Consider the following 22,360-nt stretch of genomic DNA (forward strand, 5'->3'; position numbering starts at 1 on the left):
CCAACCAACGAGAATTATCACTAATCATGCTCGTTTTATGTCCCACAAATCCAAGAAAATGATTCACTTGAGAGAAAATTAACGTCATCCGCGCATCAAATTAAGTCATAAGTACTAGTCCTATGTTCTTTAACCCCACTTTATTGGTCATTACTTTAGTTAATTTTAGCTTACTTTTTGGAGAACAACAAACAATCCTGACATTCCTAACGATGGCCAACCACTTAGGAACAAATTAATAATGCTAGATAGTGCTCGATGTTTCATACATTGTAAGCTTGATTTTTTTGCTTAAACAAATAGGTAGATTCTGCATTAGTTAGCCGGGCTCACTTTACATGAGAGGTGACAATTAAATTACATCAATGAGAACCCTCTAATCATGATAGTCTTCATGATTTGGAGCGCTTTATCCTTCTTCTTTTTTTTTTTTCCTTTTAGTTAAGCATGACCGAAAGTCAACAGAAAATGGGGTATGATTGAATGGTTTTAAAACAATAAATTATCTGTCAAACGATTTATGGCAATGGTTAGCAATAATTTATCGAGCAACTTTCCATGACAAGCATAATCATAGTGCAGGTCGGAGATAATGATTTAAGCAATATCAATATCACCTTTTTTTTTTTGTCTCAAACATTTCATTGACATTTTTCGTTCTTAAGTATGATAAAAAGCTACTGCTTCTATGTTCAACATCATGCAAGCAAAAATTTATCTTCTGTTGTTACATAAAAAAAATGTGTTTGTAGTAGCCAAGACAAAAACAATGAGTGTGTTTGGATAGAAGATTATTTGGAATTTTTTTTTTATATAATGTATAGGAGATAAAAAAGATAGTTGAAAAATGTGTTGATCATATAAACAAATCAAAATCGACAAATAAATTAAACAAAAAGTTAGAAACTAAAATCAATAGTTTCTTAAATTTACAAAGTAAAAAGGTTATGAAACTTCGTATCGCGCACAAACACATACTCCATCCGTCCAATTGAAAGTGCTATACTTTTCATTTTGAAACGTTTCAAAATATTTGTTATGTTAAAAAAGTTAAAATAATTTTTAATCTCTTCTTTCAATATAGTTCTTTTTTTTAATCATATACTATACGTTACCATTCAAATTTAAATTTTGAATTTATAGGAGTAAGATTGAAAAGAAAAGTATAAATATCACAATCAAAGTACTTTTTAAAAAAAAAAATTAAATTCTCGAAACATGATAAAACAATTGAGAGGGAGGGAGTACATATTCCGCAATCGAAGAGGGCAATGGAATCACTTGTTGCATGCCCGTATGTAGTTCAACAATAATAAAGCGTTTTATCTTTGCTCCTTTTCATGTTTTGCTTTTGATTTAAGAAAAGGTATATGTTTAGCGTTAAAAGTATTTTAATTGGATTAGTTATGCAAAACAATTTAAAAATTGGCATCGAGTAACAAGCATTCACAAAAACTTAAAAAGCAATCCTGCCACCATCGCAGTTGAAAGGATTGAGTCCTTTGTTTTTTTTTTTTTTTTACTAGCATTTTAAATTGGAAAAAGTGATGGTGACAGTTTCCAGGAGCTCAAACTACCACGAGAACCTTCCATTCCATGCTAGACTAGAGAACATCAGAATATCAAGAACAGAAGAAGAGTACTCCCGCTTACCTATGCACACGATCGATCAGTCCTTTTTTTTTTTTGGCCCCTCTCTCGCTCTATCTCTCCCATCACAGGACGTTGTTCCTTTCTTGCTTTTAATTGAATTTTCACGGGTTATCGAGAATCAGGCCTGTTTTTCCTGCCCTCGTGGTGGTGGCGGTGGATGAAAGGCTCTTATCTCATTGGATGTCCCATGCGCATTAAAAGTAAGATGGAGATAAGAGAGTAGTAATTACGCAGTAGCATTCAACAAACAACAGTATTGTTCCCTGAAAATGATAGAAAGCGAAACCAGTGATTAAGAAATATGGGTTTGAGCACACTTCCACTTTCCACTCTTCTTGTACACGTTGCATGCGTAAGCTAATTACCAACATCCCATACTAAATATTCAGCACTTCAATTAATTTGGCCGTGATTTAGGGCTCCGCCTCTGCGTCATTGATTAAGCGTAGCGTCTCCATTTGGTGCTTCCCCCGTCACGTCTCTCATCTGCATCTGATCGACCAACCCCAAAAGTCGGGCAACTCGGGAAAGGGAAGTACGTTCTACTAACAGGGCCGATTTGAAAGACAAGAATGAATGATTTGGCATCTTTGAAATATGTGGCACATGCGTAGCGCCTACGTACAGGTGGGACATGGAGCCCGAATAATAGTCATAAGAAAAATCGTTCAGATTGATTTTATGCAAAATGCACGTGGCTTAATTTTATATACACACGTACACGATATAATTCACTTTCAATAATGTATAACTATATAACAATATAAAATTCACTAGTGTGTTTGGATTGTAAGTTATTTGAGATATTTTTACTGTAGCACTTTTTGTGATGTGATGTATGTGAGATAAAAAGTTAATTGGGAAGATAAAAAGGTGTATTGGAAATTGTAATGGTGATGTAAGCAAAAATATTTGGGCAAATAACTTACAATCCAAACACACTAAAATTTTGTCAGCTCCATATATGGTGTGAAAAAAGATGTATGTACAAGATGCAATATGAACCTTACATTTTTTTTATAATTGACTCTTGGCTATCAACCTACTAGAACGATTGTTTTCTGCAACCGTCTGTACAAGTGTGGGCTCAATTGTATGGATGATCTAGCACGTGAAATTTTGTAAAACAATTATTTTGAGCCGAAACTTGAACCAAACGAAGAAGAGGGTGACCTAAATCAGATGCGCTTGTATTTTTCCTAGTAGTAGCTTTCATTTGTATAATACCTTAATTTGTGCAATCCAGAGAGCTTTAGGATCCGTTTGATAAAATTGAATCTGAATTTTGAAGTTTGAATTCTGAAATCTGAATATTGAAACAATTAATTTGCTGAATTTTTAGCACTGAAAAGAAATATATGAATGTCTGAATTTTAATGCTAAACTTATTTATACCGTTTGATAAATTTTTATAACTGAATGCTTAATAAGTTTAATTTGACAATTTTACCCTTATATCTTTTCATTCCAAAAAAAAATAGAACCTATGATTTAATTAGTTTAAAATAGTTAGGTATAAAAATGACAATATTTATTTTTAAATCAAATTAATATAAAAGATGAAATATATTATATGAGGAGTACGGAGAAGATGTGAAAGTCATTAAAAAGGGAGAAAAGATAAACTGAAAACCATTAGATAGAGAATATCGGGTTATTTAATTAGATAAGAATTTTGAACATAATTAACAAACAAGGGTAAATTTGGTTAATAAGATAAGGTAGTTGAAATAATTCCATTGATTCTTATCAGAATTAAGCATTCAGTTAGGATTCTTGTGCTGAAAAAAATACACACAAGTTCAACACTGCTTAACAAGTTCAACAGATAGATTTTCATTTATCAAACATTCAAAACATCTGAATGTCTGAAAAGGTTTAGTTTCATCACTTTTTATGTTATCAAACAGACCCTTAACCTTTTATCATCTGTTGTGGTGTTAGGATAGTTTGGGTTTGTTTTCGAGATGATTTATCAAAGATCAATTTGTTCCAAGCGTGTGTCTCAATAAATTTCACCCAAGTACACTGAAAAGCTTAGCCAGAATGATCATAATTAATCATGTGATTAGTTAGGTAGCCTCTCTAACAAAATTGTCACGTCAACTTATTATGCACACAACAAAGCGGTTTTTTTTCGACTTGCACGCAAATTTCTTATCAGAGCCAGTCAACAAACATGAAACAACCAAAAAGAAGAAGAAGAAACGAGTTTTGATGGATAGTTGGTGCACCTCGCAGATAGCTTAAAGCATGACTGCATGAGCATGACCCGACAACAACGGCCCAAAATGGCCCAAAAAGCAAAAAGAAAGAAAAGTGAAAGAGATGATGTCCATTACAATAGCCCAAGGAGAAGAGCTGTGCCCTGTCCCGCCTTTCCAGTTTGGGCTTCTAATGGAATTAAATTCCCATTAAGCTGTATAACGGTTTGATGCTGGCTGTGGCTGGTCTAATTTTGTACTCGTACTAGAGAAGGGGGGAAAATTGATATCTTAAACATCTAAATATGTTTTAAAGAAGTTGTAACTAGTTTAAGACTTTCTTGCTTCAAAACTGAAGTAAAGTTCAGTGATACAGTCCAAAGTTACACGTAATTTATCAGACTTTGATGTCTATTATATTTGCCTTAGCATTCGTTTCATCTCAAACTGTGAAAGATGTTTATTCACAAAGAAATAACTTGTTTTACTAATAAAATGCTGTTTTGTACACATCGATTTATTTGACATTGTTCAGATATATCTACTACCAACTTATAACTAGAATAAAACCAACGAGTCGAGTGAATTCTCTACGCGTGTTGTTTCCAACTAACATATCATTTTAAAAAATTTTTTCAAAATCTTTTACGGTACGCTACACAGTAAAGTTTTAGACAAACTTTCAAAAAACTCAGGTTCCAAACGGGGATATAACATAGCAGTGAATCGAGTGAATTTTCTACACTTGCTGTTTCAGCAAAATGAAGATTATTCGTTCAAAAACTAATGCATACAGCAGTGGTAGTTAACAATTTTGATTTCTATGATAATTTGTTTCTTTCAAAATCTTGGTCACTTTGATTTTTGTGCACTATATCATTATCTTTATGATTCCTAAAGACTTAAAAGCAAAGCAGCAGTGTTGAACGGAACACTTTTGAAATAATTTTTTAAAAAAAAATACGTGTAATACTTTTTGATATGATATATGTGAGATGAAAAATAATTAAAAAATGTATTAATGATGCCAATAATAAAAATTTGAAAATAATCCACAATCCTAAATGTATTAATTATTGTATTTGTAGAAATCAAATTCGGGATATGTATGTCCAAAACCCGCGACCTCTTCGGTTCCAAGGCAAAATGGAGTCAACTACTTTCTCTTCCGCTTTCAAACTAGTCCGTTCACTTTTTAGAAAAGATTTAAAAAGAATAAATGAAAAAATAACAACCGGCGGGTAGTTACACGGCGTAGTTCACACCAATTTACTAAAACACCCAAAACCTAGATACGCAATTATCAGGCTCCCCCCGAAGCGCTATTGCATCTCTAACGGTTTAAACTTTAAACACCAAGGGCATTAGGGCACGCACGTCATTTAAAAATAACTGTCAGACAAAACCGTCAATTCGCAGCTCACGATATACTTGCTTCATAAATCGAATCCTTTGTCCCTCTCAACCAATTTGCTGCAGTTGGTCAGTACCGAGGACAGATGACGTCAGCGCCGGAGGAAAACGGTTTGAAAATAAATAGCGCCGTCGTTGATGTCGATCAAGCGGTTGTTGTTGATGGCTGTGGAGATGCGATGGAAGGAACAACAGACGATGCTGGAGGCGGCGCAAGTGGAAGTGGAGGTAGAAGTGGGAGAGTGAGGGGGCCGTGGTCTCCGGAGGAAGATGCGGTACTGACTCGATTAGTGAGTAAGTTTGGGGCAAGGAATTGGGGATTGATTGCCCGAGGAATTCCTGGTCGTTCTGGAAAGTCTTGCCGCCTTCGCTGGTGTAATCAGCTCGACCCTGGCGTTAAGCGCAAGCCTTTCACCGGTATCCTCCTCCTCCTCCTTTGCCTTTTTCCAGCATTTAATTATTCTTATTTTGCATATACCTTTCTCTCTGTCTCTTTGTAGGCATTTTCATTTTTTTCTGGAAGTCTCTGCATAGTTAGCCGTTTTGGTTTTGCATTCCTGTTATAAATTTGAAACTGAGGGTTTGTACTCTGTACATTTGTTTTTTCTCTCATTCATCTTTTCCATCGTTTTGCAATCTGTTAGTCCAGTGGTTATATCTGGAGAATTTCGGAAAGTGGTTGTTTAAGTTAATGAGAAACTTAGTTATATTCTGCAGATAATGCGGTCCTATTTTATTTTCAGCTTTTGATTCCGATAAAGGATTCCAAGAACTTATTTTTCGTTAGTCATGTGGTGGAACTGGCTAGGTAGCCGCCTTTTTCTTTCCCCCTTGATGTTGGTTTCTTGATATTCCTTTACCTTGGCTGCTTCCTTGTTGGATATTGGACGAATTTATATGGAAGAAAGGATTTATATGGAGGCTTTATTGCAAATTGGCTAGAATATTGGACACTTGTACATTTCGGTCGGAAGGGAGACAATACGAAAATTAGTTCTTGAGATCATTTGTGTTCCATTGTTTACTTCCATATGTTGAGTAACAAAGGCTTGTTATGTTAAGACCATTGCTTTGCCTCATAGTAGTTTGAGCATTTGATTGTCACCAAAGATGAATTTAAACACTGTAGAAGTAGAATCAATCAAAAATGTGGGCTTTTACATTGACTGAGTTGTTCCTACAGTTCATTACCCAATTTTTTTCCAGGTGATCGAGCTCTGTACTGGATTTTAGTTGTACTCAGCCATGGCCCATAGGATAATCAATCTTAAGCTAAACTTCTACTTGTAGACACTATGGCTATCTCAATAGTGCTTATGCTGCACTCAAGAAATGATTGTTGAAATAATGGATACAAACTATGGCATGTCTAATCTATTTATTTTCATGATATTTGTAGGAAGTGGTAATGAAGTTCCTTGACTTGGATGCAATTCTATTCATAAAAGTAGACTCATCTTATTTTTGGGCATGCATCTGTTTAAATTTTTTTCTCTTCTTTCTTCTTTTTTCTTTCTCCATGCGAGTGTTAACATTTGTTTGGTCACATGTTCAAAATTTGAGATGACCATTCTTTATGTATATCTCCAGTCATTTATTCTCCAATTCCCCAAACTGCCAAAAAATGGCTATGTGATTATTATATTGTATGACCATATGTTGTTTGCTTAGTGGAATCTCAAGAGCGGAAACTTTTGCAGATGAAGAGGATCAAATAATAATATCTGCCCATGCCATCCATGGAAACAAATGGGCCTCAATTGCAAAGCTTCTATCAGGTAGAACAGACAATGCTATTAAGAACCACTGGAATTCTACACTAAAGCGCCGGTTTTCAAGTATGAGTCAAAATGAGATGATTCAAGATGGCAGCATTGACACACTAGTGGCATCCTCAGGGGAAACCATGTCACCTGGACTTATTAACTCATTAAATTCCCCAAAAGAAGAGTATATAAGCCCCGTGGAAGAGATACCCAGACAGACTGAAGGAAAAGATCAAACGAATGGGGATCAGTTTTATTCTGACAATTGCCAATATAATGTTTCTGAAAGGAATCAGCATTGTATTGGTGAAAAGAATTCTTCTAATATTCATCGTCCAGTTGCCAGAATAGGTGCATTTAATATTTATAATCCATCTGGTTCTGATTATGCTCTTCCAAGGACAACCCCTATGCAGGGTCCTCTAATCCGAGCTTCCACACCTGATTTTGGCTTCTTCACATATATGGAAGGTGAATTAGATGAGCCTGTGATCCCTTTGCAATGCAGCCATGGTTGCTGCAGATCCTCTGGCATGGGCTCTTCTTTGAAGAAGAGCTCATTGTTGGGACCTGAATTTGTTGAATATGAAGAACTTCCCCCCTGTTCAGGTCATGAATTGGCTGCCATAGCCACAGACTTGAACAACATTGCCTGGATTAAAAGTGGACTTGAGAATTCATTGAGAGTACCAGAAACAGCTAGTGGCCCAATGGTGCCTCGGACTGTCCCTGTGCAAATGAATGCTCATGAACATGCGTTGCAGCCCTTGCACTTTGACAAGGTACAGCACCAATCAAGAGGAATCATGACAAATGTGTTTCCAGCCAAGATGCCTTTGCCAACGTGTATTTTTTCAAGCTGAATTTGGAGGCTAGAGCTAATGTTATAAGCTCTCTCTCTCTCTCTCTCTCTCTTAAATTTAAAGTGGAAATGATAATAGCTTCATTAAACTGAGTACAAGTTCATCTGCTGGATTATGGCAGGCTAGGATTATACAATCTTGTATAGAGCCTATGTTGTTTTCGGAGAAGAGATCATGTCCTTGCTTGAGATTGGATTCCTGATGCTTTATTGCTTTTCTGAAAATTGACCTGCTGAGGTTCCTTTTACCTCAGTTTTTCTGAGTCTTGTGTTTCTTTTTAGCTGCCACCGAGGTGGCATTCTTCTTGATTTATTCTTGTCTTATGCCAGGGGAATATATTGGCTTCTTCCATAGAAACTTGATAATATATTGGCTTCTTCCATAGAAACTTGATTTCTAAGGTTAGCGATGGTTTGAAACTTCTATTCAATGGCTAGCACCTTGCTTAAGTTGCTAGGTAGTTGTGCTTTCTTAACTTTTTGGGTAGATGCTGCTATGCGTTTTAGCAGAGAATTGTCTGATACGTTTAAGGCGATTCATTTTGATGGTCATTGTTGTTTTTTTTTTTTTTAAATGTGCAATATTTGCAAGTTCCGGTACTCATTTCTTACTCTCGTTTTTTGGGATAAGATAACACGATGAATTTGCATTTGAGATCAAAGTTAAAGGACATTATGATAAGAATGAAATTATAAGTAAAAGAAAATTACAATTTTGTAATAAGCATACAATTAGTAATATTATAGGAAAGTGAAAGAACTAGTGACATGAAAGTAGAATAACATAAAAAGGAAAAGAAAGTAATGGGAAAAAACAAACAAAGGAATGAATAAACGAAGAGAAAAAATAGAATAGTAGTAGGGGACAAACCGCTCAGGAGAGGATAAAGTGCAACTGAAAATAAAATTTATGAGAGTTTAGTGCATTAACCCTATAAGGCATCTATGCCGTAAAGGGGCAACAAAGACACTAGTACTATTTAGCTCCGGTTGTGAGCCCACTACTATTTCACAAAACCATATAGTACAAATTTGAGGGAAAGACACGTCCTATGGGTGCGCAAATTAAAAACAAAGTTTTTTCACAATAAAAGGGTAGGAGTTTTTTTTCAATTTTATTTTTACAAAAGGGTGAAATTATTAGAAGTTAGAATTGCAAAAAAAAAAAGCTGTTCAAAATTTATTTTGAAAGGAAGTTATTAGAAGTCACAATAAAAGAAGTTATAATAAGTTGTTGAAATTAAATAGGGAAAATTTGTTCAAAAAATCCCTCACATTTCATCAAATGAATTTTTTCGTCATTCACTTTTAAAATTTTGATTTTATATCCCTTACAAGATCAAGTTAGCCAATTTTGGTTCCAACTTAAGTTTCAGACCATTTCTCAAATTGAATCACCATTTGACCTACGTATGGTCATCTTTTAAGTGCAAAAAAGTCAAAGATTTGTAGTTACAAAAAAAATTATCCAACCCGCATTTGTAGTTAAAAACGACCTGCATGTGGTCATTTGTAGTTAAAAAAAAATTATCCATCCCACATTCATTTTTTGCCCCTAAAAAAGATTTACAGTAAACAATTACCCCACCTGCATTCATTTTTGCTCCTACAAAAATGACTTGGGTCATATAGTGGATTCATGTTAAAAAATAGTTTAAAACTTAAGTTAGGACTAAAATTAGATGATCTGATTTTATAAGGGATGTAAAGTCAGCATTTAAAAGTGAGGGACAAAAAAAAAATTCATTTGACGAAATGTGATAAACATTTTGAATGATTTTCTAATTGAATAAGTATTCTTAGTTTAATTATTGTGGTTATATATATATATATATCCTTTCTTATTTAATGATAAAATTGGAATATTAAATAATGATAAAAAAATTTTAACACTAAAAAGAAGCCTCATGCTTTATATATAGAAAAGAAAAGATGTTTGACAGTTACCAAAAATTTAAGAATCCATTTAGATTACTATTTTAAGAAGTTTTTATAAGTGATTGAAAATATGTTGACCTGAAATGTATAAATTTTTTAGTGGAAAAATGCAATCTAAACAAGCCCCACGGGTTTCCTTGAGGGAAAAAGAAAGTGGGAGTCTTTCTCAATTGGTTGGTTCAGAGAGTCTTTTGAAATGTCACTTCTAATTTTTAGTCATTGGAGCACAATTGCAACCGCTACCCTAATTAGCAAAAATAAATGCGATATAGACTTTGCCAAATATTTACCAAATACGTTGAAACTTCAAAGGGACACAACTGCCACTGTGCCACCGATCCCCCTCTTGAAATTGAACGACTGGAGTGTGGACAAGTGGGTAAATGAGCATTATCCATGAACGGCAGTTGATTATTGCATAGGCCAATCACGCCAACCCCTTGGCGGCTTGGCCCTTGCCCTGGTATTGGTATCAACCACTATCAATGTCCAGAGGAAAAAAGATTCAGTCCTGACTCTCCTCGGTATCCCCCGCTGATACCCTTGCAAGGAATCTGGTAGGACTACTCCTACTCGGCTACTCCTACGCCTCCTACTTTTGCTTTTGGTCCGTCCAAAAAATTCTTCTGCATTTGTATCATCCGTCAGCTAGTCAAAGACGGTAGTCCTAATCCTTTTCCTTTTTTTTTTCAAAGTGATAATTTCATATGCCTCCCTTGAGATTTCTGATAATTTTACTTAGATCTTATGATATTTTAAAAATTATACTTACTTCTCTTGTCCTCTTAAAATAACAATACTAACCTCAACATTTTAATAAAACTCCCTTATTGGGTATGCATGCACAAATAATGGGATTTATAATTATTTTTTTTCCTTTTCTCTTCTTATTCCTCCTTTTTTATATTTTTTGCCAATAATCCTATGTAACTGTAAACACTAACCCTAAATGTTAAACTAGTGACTTTCTTTTTGAGAACTCTTAACGTTATCCAAATTTTTTCTTGTCAATCTTTTTTTTTTTTTTTTTACATTTTTTTTGTATTAAAAGCAATACTGACTAAAAAAACGAGCACAAAACTGGCATCAAACTGATAGTTTCATGAAACCAAAAATCTATTAACTCTAAGGCATCATGATGACACTTTCTTCTCCAATTTAGAAAGAATAATTTTGGTAGTGATAAATATTTTATCACAGTAATAGAACTATTGTCATAATTGCTTATCAAACAATAAATTTTTATTGGCATTGAGAACTTGACAATCTTTTCTTATATGTGTGCTAAATATATTGTTATTGCTTTAGAAAGTATTGAACTTTATAAAATGGGGGTATTTCAGGGTATTCATTTAAATTTTTCAACGAATCTAAAGTTTGGCTATAAAGTGTCAATTAGAGGAAGTACGTGTAATTTTTTAAATTTCAAGAGAGTTCAGTGAAATTGTTAGATACCTGTAAATTTGAAGAAATTATCCCATTTTTAAAAAGAAAAACCATGCTTTTGTTCAACTTGGATCAGCAGTGTCATAGAGTTGATTACAGCCATGGGAAGTTTACAAAACAAACTCCTACTTAGGGCTGTAAACGAATCGAGCTTGAGCTCAGAATATTAAACTCGTTAGCTCGCGAGCCGGCTCGCGAGCTTGGGTATATATATATATTTTTTTTATTTTTATTTTTATTTAATAATAAAATTACGTATATTATATATATATTTTTTTATTTTTTATTTTTATAATAAAATTACGTATATATCCTTAATATTTTATTATTTATTAAGAAAAAATATTATTTTATTTATTTTTTAAAAAATTAAATAATTATTTTTTATTTTTTTTCGAGCTCGACCTCGAGCTCGAGTTCGGCTCGACTTGATTCGAGTCGAGCTCGAGCTCGAAATTTGCCGGCTCGTCGAGCTCGAGCTCGAGCTTGGTAAATTTAGTCGATGCTCGGCTCGATTAGCTCAAAGCTCGATTCGGCTTGGCTCGTTTGCAGCCCTACTCCTACTTCCCTCGACTGATACCGACGTTTTTAGACCACAAATGTGCAGGTACATTGTTTGATTTTTTCACACGCGAGGCTTTAATAAAGCCAAATTCAGCTAGCTTGGACCTGATACAATGGAAGTGATCTGCGCTGTTTATTTTCTTCACAATATTTAGAGCATCTCCTTTCACATGGAAATGACGGTAGTCCTAATCCTAGTAGTAGTTAAATATTTCTAAATTTTTGTCTGACCCCAAAAAAAAAAAAAAAAAAAAAAAGTTCTAACCTTTTTTAACGTGATAAAGAAAAGGGTCCTAGTCCCACGATTTGAATACGCAATGGTCAATTACTCGATTTTCCATGTTCATATTATAGAAGATTTGAAAATAAGCAAGTTGTGTACTTATGGCAGTCTGCAATCCTTTTTTTTTCTTTTTTTTTAATTTAAAAAAAGTGATATTTCTGTCAACAACTAATCTTGCAAATTTAAAAGTTTAAGCGAACAAATTGATACAATTGATCACTCGTAATGATAAGTGTGAAATCATGACATAGTTTTAGGTTGTGTTTGGATTGCATTTTCCGTCATTTTTCATGGAAAAATTACTGTAGCGATTTGATATATGTGAGGGAAAAAGGTGATAGGGAAATGTGATTATGGAAAACGACAATATTTTCCGACGGAAACAAGCAATCCAAGCATGGCCTTAAAGGATCCAACTGTGTATTTCCAAGTTCTGAACAGCCAGACATGTTGGATAAGAGTTTATTTGGATGATTTATTTGAGATATTTACTGTAGCACTTTTTGTGATGTGATGTATGTGAGATAAAAAGGTGGTTGGGAAGATAAAAAGGTGATTGAGATTTGTGAGGCAAAATTTTTTTTTCCAAAATCTCTTTGTCCAAACAAACTCGAAATTCACCTTTTTGAAAGAAAAATTATCCCTACCTCACTCAATCAACATCAGAAATTTTCTTACACGCCCCTTCGGTCTTTAGGATTTTCATGCGATACTCGTAAATAACAAACAAAATGAAGAAATCTCCCAAGTCCCAACCAAAAAAAAAAAGAAAAGAGAAAAAGAGAAAAAGTATCAAAAGGTAGAGAAAGACGCAACAAAATCATTAGATTCGCCTCGAAAAACAAATCAGATTGGACTAATTGCCCAAAAAATTCTGAACTAGCACTCACATCTAATTTTGCTGCGTCAGGACAAATTTACCATTACTGGATCGGTGAATTGAGACTTGAGCACACAACAGATAAACCATCTTTTCATAGTCGGTAACGTAATTCAAGCAGTACTACTGATTACTAAACACAGCTAGTTTGGTGTGGTGAAAATTCCAAGAAAGGGACAAAACAAAATTACTAGTCATAGTCCCCTTTTTATTTTCTTATTCCCGCAGAGGGCTTTCTTTTTTAATAAAATAGGAGAATTCCAATTAGGCAAATTAGAAGATTTCTGTATAAAACAAATTCATACAATGACACCCTCTCTTTTTTTTTTCATTTTCTTTACATTTTAAGCAGCTTACACAGGCCGAAATGCTGTATGCCTCAGCCCGCGATCCCATGCGGGCAAAGAGTATAGAAGCATAACCCCCATTTTTATAGGCGTTTCTTCTCTAATTCAGCCAATTCTTTTGCACAAACTCTCCGCTAAAATCTCTTCTTTCCTTATTTATTACTACTACTACTTACTATTTATGTTGGGTGCAATTAATGTCGCACCATCAACCTGCATTCGAAGCCTTAAAGTTGATATTTACCTCCCGCGTAAGCAAATAACGTGACCTGTGCAAAGTGCATCGAAAAGTCACCAATGTTAGTTGTCAAGATAATCAATAGCAAAATAGTTTGCTGCTAGGAATAGCAAGGAAGCAAGCAAACAGTGAATTATAGGCTTCTCAGTAGTTGTCTGTTCCAGTTTTCAAAGGCATCAATCCTTTTTCTTTTGAAGTGTATTTTTTCTGCCGTGATCTCTTTTGGAGCTATCTCTGGCTACCTTCCCAGTACTATTGTCCGTGGGCTGATAGACAAAAGAGGGAAGAGCCCACTTTTTAGCCTCACCACGTTTACCTGTTCAGAAACTGAAAGAAGAACACTGATTGAGAGGGAAAGAAAGCTTCAATCTTTGCTTTACATTCATGATCTTGGTTTTATATCGCGCTTACATGAGGATTCTCCATCTGGGCGTTTGCAAATATGGCAACTTTGCACCAGTCCGGTGTTGATTTGGAATCTGGTCATGGTGCTGGCGATGATGGCGGCTTTGAAGGTCGCAGCCGCCATTCCCCTGTTGAGAATGGAGGAGGTAGCAGTAGTTCTTTGTGCTTTTCTGATGTGAATGATAAGTCATCGAATGAGGAGAAAAAGGTCTCTTCCAGTATATCTGGGACTGAGATTGTTGGGGTGTTGGACAACAAACATAAAAGGGGAGAATCCTCCGTTTCAGAGTGTTCAGTCGTGGTGGATCTGGAAGCTGGGGGTCAAGAGACCAAGGTACATTTCCCCGGAAGTGAGAGGGATTGCAGGATTTGCCACCTCAGCTTAGATGCTGCCAATCGAGAATCTGGGCTTCCTATTGATTTAGGTTGTTCTTGTAAGGATGATTTGGCTGCTGCTCACAAACAATGTGCTGAGGCTTGGTTCAAGATCAAGGGGAACAAGTAAGTCACCCTGCCAAGTATTTTTCTTTTATCTGTGGATCTATATTTCTATGAATTTTGCTTCTCTCATTGTTAGTATTTCTGTCTACTTGTGTAGTTTTAGATTTTTAAGGTTACAGTTGCAACGCAGAGTTTTTCTTCTTCCCCCTCTTTTCAGTAGTGTGTGGAATTTCTTGGTGATTGTGTTTACAAGTCTCTGTCCGAGTATTGAACTAGTGTAATTATGTTTTATATGATATAACTTTGAAAATTCCTGGGTATTCTTAGATGCTGTCGAAGGACTATCAGCTATAGCAAAAAAATCCAGGGGAAAAGTCAAAAAAGATAGTGGTAGACTTTGCTTTTTACATGAAGTTAGAGGCTTATGGAATATGTGATGTGGGAAAAGGAAAAGAAAGTTGGGGTGGGGGGATACTGCAAAACAGACCGCGTTAATGTAAAGAAATTTAAAAAGTAATAATAATAAGGAAAAAATGTAAGCACTTTGGAGTCCGACTACATCATGATTTCTTCTTGAGAGGGAAATCTACCACTTAGCTTGTACTGTGATTCCTCTATTCATATCCGCCTTTTACTTGGATTCATGCCTCGAATCTCCTAAGCTTTATGTACAAGGCATGGACTGCATACAATCTTTTTCACTAAGTGCTGAAATGTCATATTCCTTCAGGTTTGAGTTTGTCAAGTCTGTTACTTAGATGGAATACCAAAGAATGAAAGAGAAATTCTTCATTTCTTCCAGTTTGTTGGACTTTGATAAATATTTGGACTCAACATTTTCTACTTTCTTGTGTAGGCTATAGGTGAGGTGGGAAACTTGTCAATGAGTTGTTGAGTCATTTCATTCTTCTCTATAAGAGAGGAGGTCCGCTTTTAGATTCTGTTAAGTTCTCCTTTAGGTTGGGGTTAGTATTTTTGTGGCAGTTTAGGATGCTGTAAAGAGAGTTTGAAGTATCAAACAGTTACACATTTTGGTCTTCTGGTGCCTCTGCAATGGTTGGCCTTGGAGCAAGTCCAACAATTTGCTTAAAGAAAATCAGAACATGTGAAGCTGTAATAAGATGGCAAACGGAGATAGCTTTTCCACTTGGTTTTGTTATGAGCCTACTCTACTTATGATTTGCCAAACATTTGTTTTCCTTTACCTTATCATTGTAAATGTGGAGCCCTGAACTTTATTGTCATGTGTTTTTGCCACACAAAGCATAGCCGTCTTTTGGATAATATCTTGTAATGGTACACACCGTGTTGTCACTCTCTCTTAGTCCATACCCATTTTTTCCATTATAGTCGTCTACTTTAACTTCTTTGTCAGAGTAGTGGATTCTCATCCTACCCCTTTTATATTTCCTTCCATTCTTTGGCATACTTCATGCTCAAGAAATCTTCACTGATATTAAAGTGAAAATCTGATCTAGGTTATAGCATATTTTTGTGGAATCTAGTAGGTTTTACATAGCTATTGCTTTAACGGCTCTTTTCCTTCTCAAGATTATGTTAAATGCTAAAACAAAGAGGACAGTATGTACAACAAGTAATAAGCCCTGGAGAAATTTGTAAACATAATTCGGAAGAATATTGTAAAATGCTAATTTTGAGATTGTGAATGACGTTGGTTCATATAGTTTTTGTAACTAATTGATATTTTAATCTTATGGAGTATGGATTAAGAGGCCACGAATTGGGATTAACTTCTTTAACCATGGTACTCTATGTACTACATTTCTCGTAAGCTTTTTAAGTCAATGCTAGTTCAAAATGTCCAAAAGGCTGTCAGGGAGTGTAATTCTTCCCGAGTTCTTGTTATTCTCTGCTTTGTTTTCTTCCCTTTCAACATGAGAGAATAAGGGGAAGAATGAAATTTGTTAGCGTTCCATCGTTATCTTAATTATGTCATTTGATTAAGTCACAAGTAGCGTGTTTGCTTACTTCAGAAGTACCTCACTAGGAAATATGAAACTTTTGATTATGAATCTTATGCCCTGTCTACCTCAAGCAAATATAAACGTTCTTTGAGCCCACTTCACCAAGGCTATGCATCTCCAGGCGTATGATTTGTCTGGTAGCAACCTCAAAAGGAGTCATTGGTGTTGAGCGTTCAAGTTGAATTCAAGAGATAATGTTGACGAACAACCCCTTCCCCCATTCCCTCCCTTTTTCAATTCGAGTCTGAATTTTTTTAACAGGGTCCATTCCTGCCAATATGTAGTGTTGGACATTAGGAGCTTTAAGCTAGATAATTCTTTGGTGTATAGTTTTGCATTTTTGGTTATCAAAACTCCTCCTGTCCAGAACCTGTGAGATATGTGGATCAATTGCACAAAATGTTGCCGGTGCAAATGAAGCAGAGTTGTTGGAGCAGTGGAATGAACCAAGCGAGGCTCCCAGTGCAGCTGCAGCACCAGCACCTCCATCAGAGTCTCGAAATTTCTGGCAGGGTCATCGATTTCTGAATTTCTTGCTGGCCTGTATGGTTTTTGCATTTGTCATCTCCTGGCTGTTTCACTTCAATGTGCCCTCATGAACGATGAGAGCGAGGCCAGGATTGTGAAGCAGGGTACCCGAACTACTATCGGATCTAGTAGCATCTGAACTTTACGCGCCTAATATCATGGACGGAACGAAGTAAGCATATTCTTTGCTCCTGTTGTTTATAATAGCTAGTAAGAGAACTAGAGCAGATTTTGTGTTTTATCTTGTAGTATGATGCTTTTATATCTCGTCTTGAAGAATATATTTTTTAGTTCCTAGTAAACTATTCTGCTGCGGGCATTTGAATGTATCGTGCCATAGTCTGTTGACATTTTCTCTTGGTTTTGAACAAAGAAGTTGTACACTTAAATTACATGTGGAATTAAGTTCTCTGTGTTTATCTTTACAGATACAGCCGGTTACTATTTGATCATTTGATTTCAGGATATTTTTAGTTATGGTGGTTTACATGTTTAAGACAGAGTTGACATTTTCTACTCATTCAAAGATTTTGTGGCTGGTTCGACCAAATAGAATCCTAAACTGAATATATTTTCGATCCCGTGGGTGGATATGAGGAAGAAAATTGGTCCCTTGTTATCATCCTTTTTTTTTCCCCTTCTAGTTTAGCCAATCGCAGCACATGTTAACCCTTTATAGTTTGAAAACTTACAATTTAATCTCTATGGTTTGAATTAAAGTGAAACGGTTAGTTTTCTTGTTAGATTTGACAGCCAACAGGTTAAAATAGTTATTTGATTATTATACAATAAAATATATAGAATTAATCTTCTATACACTGGCAGTATATACACTTTTCATCGTTAAATATATGACACATAATTCTAAATTTAAATTTATAATAATTTCATCATTGTTTCATTGAAATAATTTGACTGTTAAATTTAACGGAAAAAACCAACGGTTTCACTTTGATGCAAATTGTAGGGGTTTAATTGTAGATTTTCAAAAGATGAGGAGTTAACTTGTACAATCACCTAACTACAAAAAGGTTTTTTGCATTTAACTCTTTTTATGTTTTTTTGGGGCTTCTAGACTCTAGTGTTAAAATTGAGAAGGCAACTAAGATAGCTTAGAGTTCAAGTTATATGTACAATTCACTTGAGTTTGTACTTGGTACCCATGGACAGCAAATCGGCAATGGTTGTGCGCGTGGACGTAAAAAAGCTCAAAACTTGCAATTACAATCCATATAACGCTATTTAGTCAATGGTGTCAGCTTCGCCTATTCTATGTCGCCTATGCTCAAAATCAAATTCAGAAGTCTATTGGCTACAAATGCTTATCAAGTTGAGTCCAATTTAACTACTCTCTCAAAACATTTGTCTCTTCATTAGAGCAAGCAATTGTTGCCATAGATCGAAGGTTTAAGGAGACAATGGTTCCGACGTGGTACAATGGTGCAATTAAATAGTCATGACAAATACCCAATACTAAGGGATTTTTTAACGGATGCTCAATAGAGGGGCTCGTTAAGACACTTATATTCTATCAAACCTATCATATATATATATATATATATATATATAGTAATAATTACTATTAATTTTCCTTGCATTTATACACTTTATATAATTAATTCCCTTACATTTCATTTATACGCTTTTCTTAATTAATATTATATTTCTCAAAATTTAACACCTAAAATACATCTTGATAATATTCGTTAGACAGAGCGAAAAAAAAATCATAGTCAAATGCAGAGATTACTATCTATGAGGAGGAAAAATTGGAGGTGTTCTTAATTCCTAATTACAGATAAAATCTGTCTTGATCTTTACTTTACAGGTTCGCAGACGTTTGACTTTTAATATCGAATTTTTCAAAGGAAAGTGATCAGCCAATTTCGGCGTATACTAAAATTCAATATATGCGGGATAGTAATCGATTCCTGTACGTGTGAAAAACTTCATTGCCGTGTGAAAGATTTAAATTCCATTAGCATCAACCAAAAAGAAAAAAAAAAAAGATGATTCTTTCTGCACGTACTATTCAGTAGTGTTTAACTACCGCAACCTGAGGTCAAGAGAAACGGATCCGACGACCTTCCGGATGATGCATTATACTTTTGCCTTTTCTCGTATGAACGCAGATTGCCGTGATTGGGCCTCATGATCATAAAAGTTCATGCTTGAATTGAATTGAGCAGAAGATCCGGTCCGATGGGGCGGGTCAGGGAAGTTCAATTCATATTTCCCGCCGTATATTGCGGAAATGTTGCGATTTTAAATTAGATTAGATTCACATAACACGCAACCGGAATGCAGTCAACTGGATTTGGTGCCTTCCCCCTCAAGTGTCTATTTATTACATCGGTTGGTGTCATTTGGAAAATTTTCTGAATACAAAGGGTACAATAATTATGGTTGTATATATTCATAGAATAAATTAGATATAATTGAAGTATACTAACAAGTGATCACTGGATATCTATTAGAATCAGCTTCACGTAAATGAGTTGACCATTAGGTAAAACATAAGGTGCAAGTTTTCGTGCAGGCCAAGGATTAGGATTCAAATATCTGCATCTACAGTAAAATCCAAAGAGTGTGCGGTAATATATACTTTTTTTTTTTATTTAGAGGTCAGACAATTGATTAAAAAAAAAAAAGAATAGCTATTGGAAAAATCTTTGTGAGGTAACCAGCATTTTAAATAAATTCACTATCCTTATTGTTCTAGTGCCTAGTTATTTTGTTGGGAATGCAGCATAGATGTGTTTCCAAATCTCATAAGCAACTAGTATTAACATCTACCCAAAAAAAGAAGAAGAAGATGATACTGCTAAAGAAATGGGATTTTGCTTTAGAACATAATAAATGCATTAAATCAATACCTTTTCCAATTAAAGATTTAGTAAATCTTACCGCTTGATTGCTAGAATGGAATGGCAAATTATTTATTGCAATAGAAGTGATCGTCTTTCCTTTGTGTGATATCGTTGAACTTAATTTTGACTAATTTGGCTAAGTGGGGGGATCCCTATTTGCTACTTTATGATCAATTCCTTTTTCAAAGGAAGGAAAAATATTTGTGAGGATTTACACCAGAAGGGGAGAGTCCGAGTGGAGTCATGGCTATCAAAAGTAGTAACCCACCCTACCCACTAAATAGTGAGTGAATGTTACTAATCCAAAGTCCGAGATTAAGCATGTACTTGGCTTTTATTATCCACTAATGACTAATGTAACTGGCTTTATTGTCCACTAATGACTAAGGATTCACATGCTGCCTCACACGGGATCCTCAGTGTCACTACTCCAGTGACAATTCAGTGCTACTTCTATATTTATGCCAAGTGTCATGTTTATTTAATTTGTCATGTGCTATTTATTTAAATTTCTTCTACCATCACGTGATAAATGGGATTGACACTGAATTTGGTACCAAATAGTGGTATAGAGGATCCCAACTGGTGCTGCCTACCATTTTCTATTCAGCTATAAGTTATCTGTCCCAAAAGTATAGTTGAAATTGAATTTGTTCTTGTTACCACATTTTCTGGTTGTGGTGTTTTTTTTTTAATTTACGCATAAATATGCTTTTATACTGCGTATAAGCTAAGTTATTCATGCATATATTACAAGAACTTGCCTCCACGTCTGTTATTCTTTTGTGAGTTACTTTTTTTTTTTTTTTAACTTTAAACAAGCGAGGGTGGGACTTAAGAAGCAAGAAAGGGGTAAGAGAATTCTTTTCTTTTCTTTTTTTGTTGGTGAGTTACTTGTAATTATAAAAAATGAAAATAAAAAATACTTGTACGCATGGTTAAGATTGTCATGCAAGAGTGTGCGAAGTGTTGGGGAAGGAAAAATCCTATTTTATTACAAGAGGTTACCTATTGCTGCTCTTGTACTGTACTTGCTTGCTTGCCTGTCAAGTTACAATAAAATTTGCAATTTTGACAGGAATAGGAATCGAATTCCCAACCACTGAAAAGGAGTCACAGAATTATATATGGTTCTTGGCATAACATTGAAAAAAATGAAAATTGTTCAATGACGAAGGAGGAATTGCAGCTGCATGTCGTATAATCCTGTAGATATGTCCGTATCTTATTCAATCACCCAAGACATACCACCGTGCATAATTCTCAGTAGTGTGCAAGTCACAGCTTGATCCCGTAGATATATCTTATTCAGTCGCCCAATCCACAAGACATACCACGCATAATTCTCGATAGTGTACAAGTCACAGCTTGATGTTGACGTATGCGTGATATTTTCCCAATTCAATTCGTTTTTTTTTTTTTTTTGAAGCATACCCAATTCAATTCGTTGAACGATTACAATGTACAAGCAACCAATGTTCAGAGAATTGTTTTTAAATTCCATGATCTATATCTCTTGTAAAAAAAAAAAAAAAAAAAAACTGATCCAGGCAAATTACCTACTTTTTGCCTCACTTAGAAAGGTTATCGATTTCATTTTCAGAGAACACAAGATCCGCCTCAATAGGAAAACAATGGTAGTACTAGCTAGATTAAGCTTAATCATGATATTCAATTAACTTCATGATATTCTGATGATGGATCACGTATTAACAACCATTGACAAAAGCTAATGGCTCAATTAATGGAGGATCGATGTTTTGGACTTTTATGATGATGAAACGTGCGTGGCATGATTGAAGACTTTTTAATTTGAAGCAACTTTCGAAAGACGTCCAGCAGCATACGTGTCACGAAAGAAACAAGCTGCATCCGACTTTATAACCTACGACGATACAAGAATTAGGAATCAGACATGAATATGTATGCCTGCAGATACACGTACAATTAATTCCAGCAAAAGCTAATTGGAATATTGGATTGAGTGTCGCCTCATTACCCAAAAAAACCTGCTGCATGTTAATAATATTAATTGTATACTGCAATTTCTATGATATGATCCAACAGCATATATACAAGTAGGGAAATGGGGCAGGAACGGTTGTTAGTGACAATCGTTCCTGAAGGTTCACGGCCACGATGTGACCTCAAAAATTTGTACGGCTCAGATTACAGCATGTAACTCGATTTTCAGGTCATGTGTAGGGCCCAAAAAAAAGTGTTGTAAAATTATGTCGTGTGCAAAGTAAGTTACATCGTGTGCAATGGAAGTTACGCGCTGTAGAAAATGAATACAATCGGCACAAACGGTTGCACCTGCAACCGTTTGTGCCCCTTGTCCATACAAGTAGTGGTCGGTCGCGATGCATATGCATTGCGATGCTTCCGGCAGACAAAATTTATTCTTAATAATGTCCAGAGATGTTTTGTTGTATTACCTATCCGTTTCTTGATGCTCTGTGCTGGGCATACGACCTCGATTCAGTTGGCAAACCATATATCCATCCGCTAATCAATCCTTTGCATTTTGGGGGGTA

The 22,360-nt window shown here is 35.2% G+C and overlaps 2 protein-coding genes across 2 annotated transcripts; both read left to right on the forward strand.

Annotated features, from left to right (window-relative positions):
- Positions 1-5,336: 5,336 nt before the first annotated feature.
- On the forward strand, positions 5,337-8,161 carry LOC113762449 (transcription factor MYB1-like). Its single transcript, XM_027305904.1, has 2 exons — positions 5,337-5,687; positions 6,971-8,161. Exons 1-2 carry the CDS (start codon positions 5,357-5,359, stop codon positions 7,897-7,899), a joined length of 1,260 nt encoding a protein of 419 aa, XP_027161705.1. The 5' UTR covers positions 5,337-5,356; the 3' UTR covers positions 7,900-8,161.
- Positions 8,162-13,489: 5,328 nt separating this feature from the next.
- On the forward strand, positions 13,490-17,380 carry LOC113762113. Its single transcript, XM_027305393.1, has 2 exons — positions 13,490-14,500; positions 16,793-17,380. Exons 1-2 carry the CDS (start codon positions 14,037-14,039, stop codon positions 17,022-17,024), a joined length of 696 nt encoding a protein of 231 aa, XP_027161194.1. The 5' UTR covers positions 13,490-14,036; the 3' UTR covers positions 17,025-17,380.
- The last annotated feature ends 4,980 nt before the right edge of the window (positions 17,381-22,360 follow it).

Source organism: Coffea eugenioides, chromosome 2 (genome assembly GCF_003713205.1).
Source record: "Coffea eugenioides isolate CCC68of chromosome 2, Ceug_1.0, whole genome shotgun sequence".
Taxonomy (NCBI): Eukaryota; Viridiplantae; Streptophyta; class Magnoliopsida; order Gentianales; family Rubiaceae; genus Coffea; species Coffea eugenioides.

Coding starts and splice junctions, on each gene's coding strand:
- LOC113762449 (XM_027305904.1), top strand. CDS start 5,357: ATGACGTCAGCGCCGGAGGAAAACGGTTTGAAAATAAATAGCGCCGTC. Junction 5,688..6,970: donor TAAGCGCAAGCCTTTCACCG/GTATCCTCCTCC, acceptor AAACTTTTGCAG/ATGAAGAGGATCAAATAATA.
- LOC113762113 (XM_027305393.1), top strand. CDS start 14,037: ATGGCAACTTTGCACCAGTCCGGTGTTGATTTGGAATCTGGTCATGGT. Junction 14,501..16,792: donor TTCAAGATCAAGGGGAACAA/GTAAGTCACCCT, acceptor CCTCCTGTCCAG/AACCTGTGAGATATGTGGAT.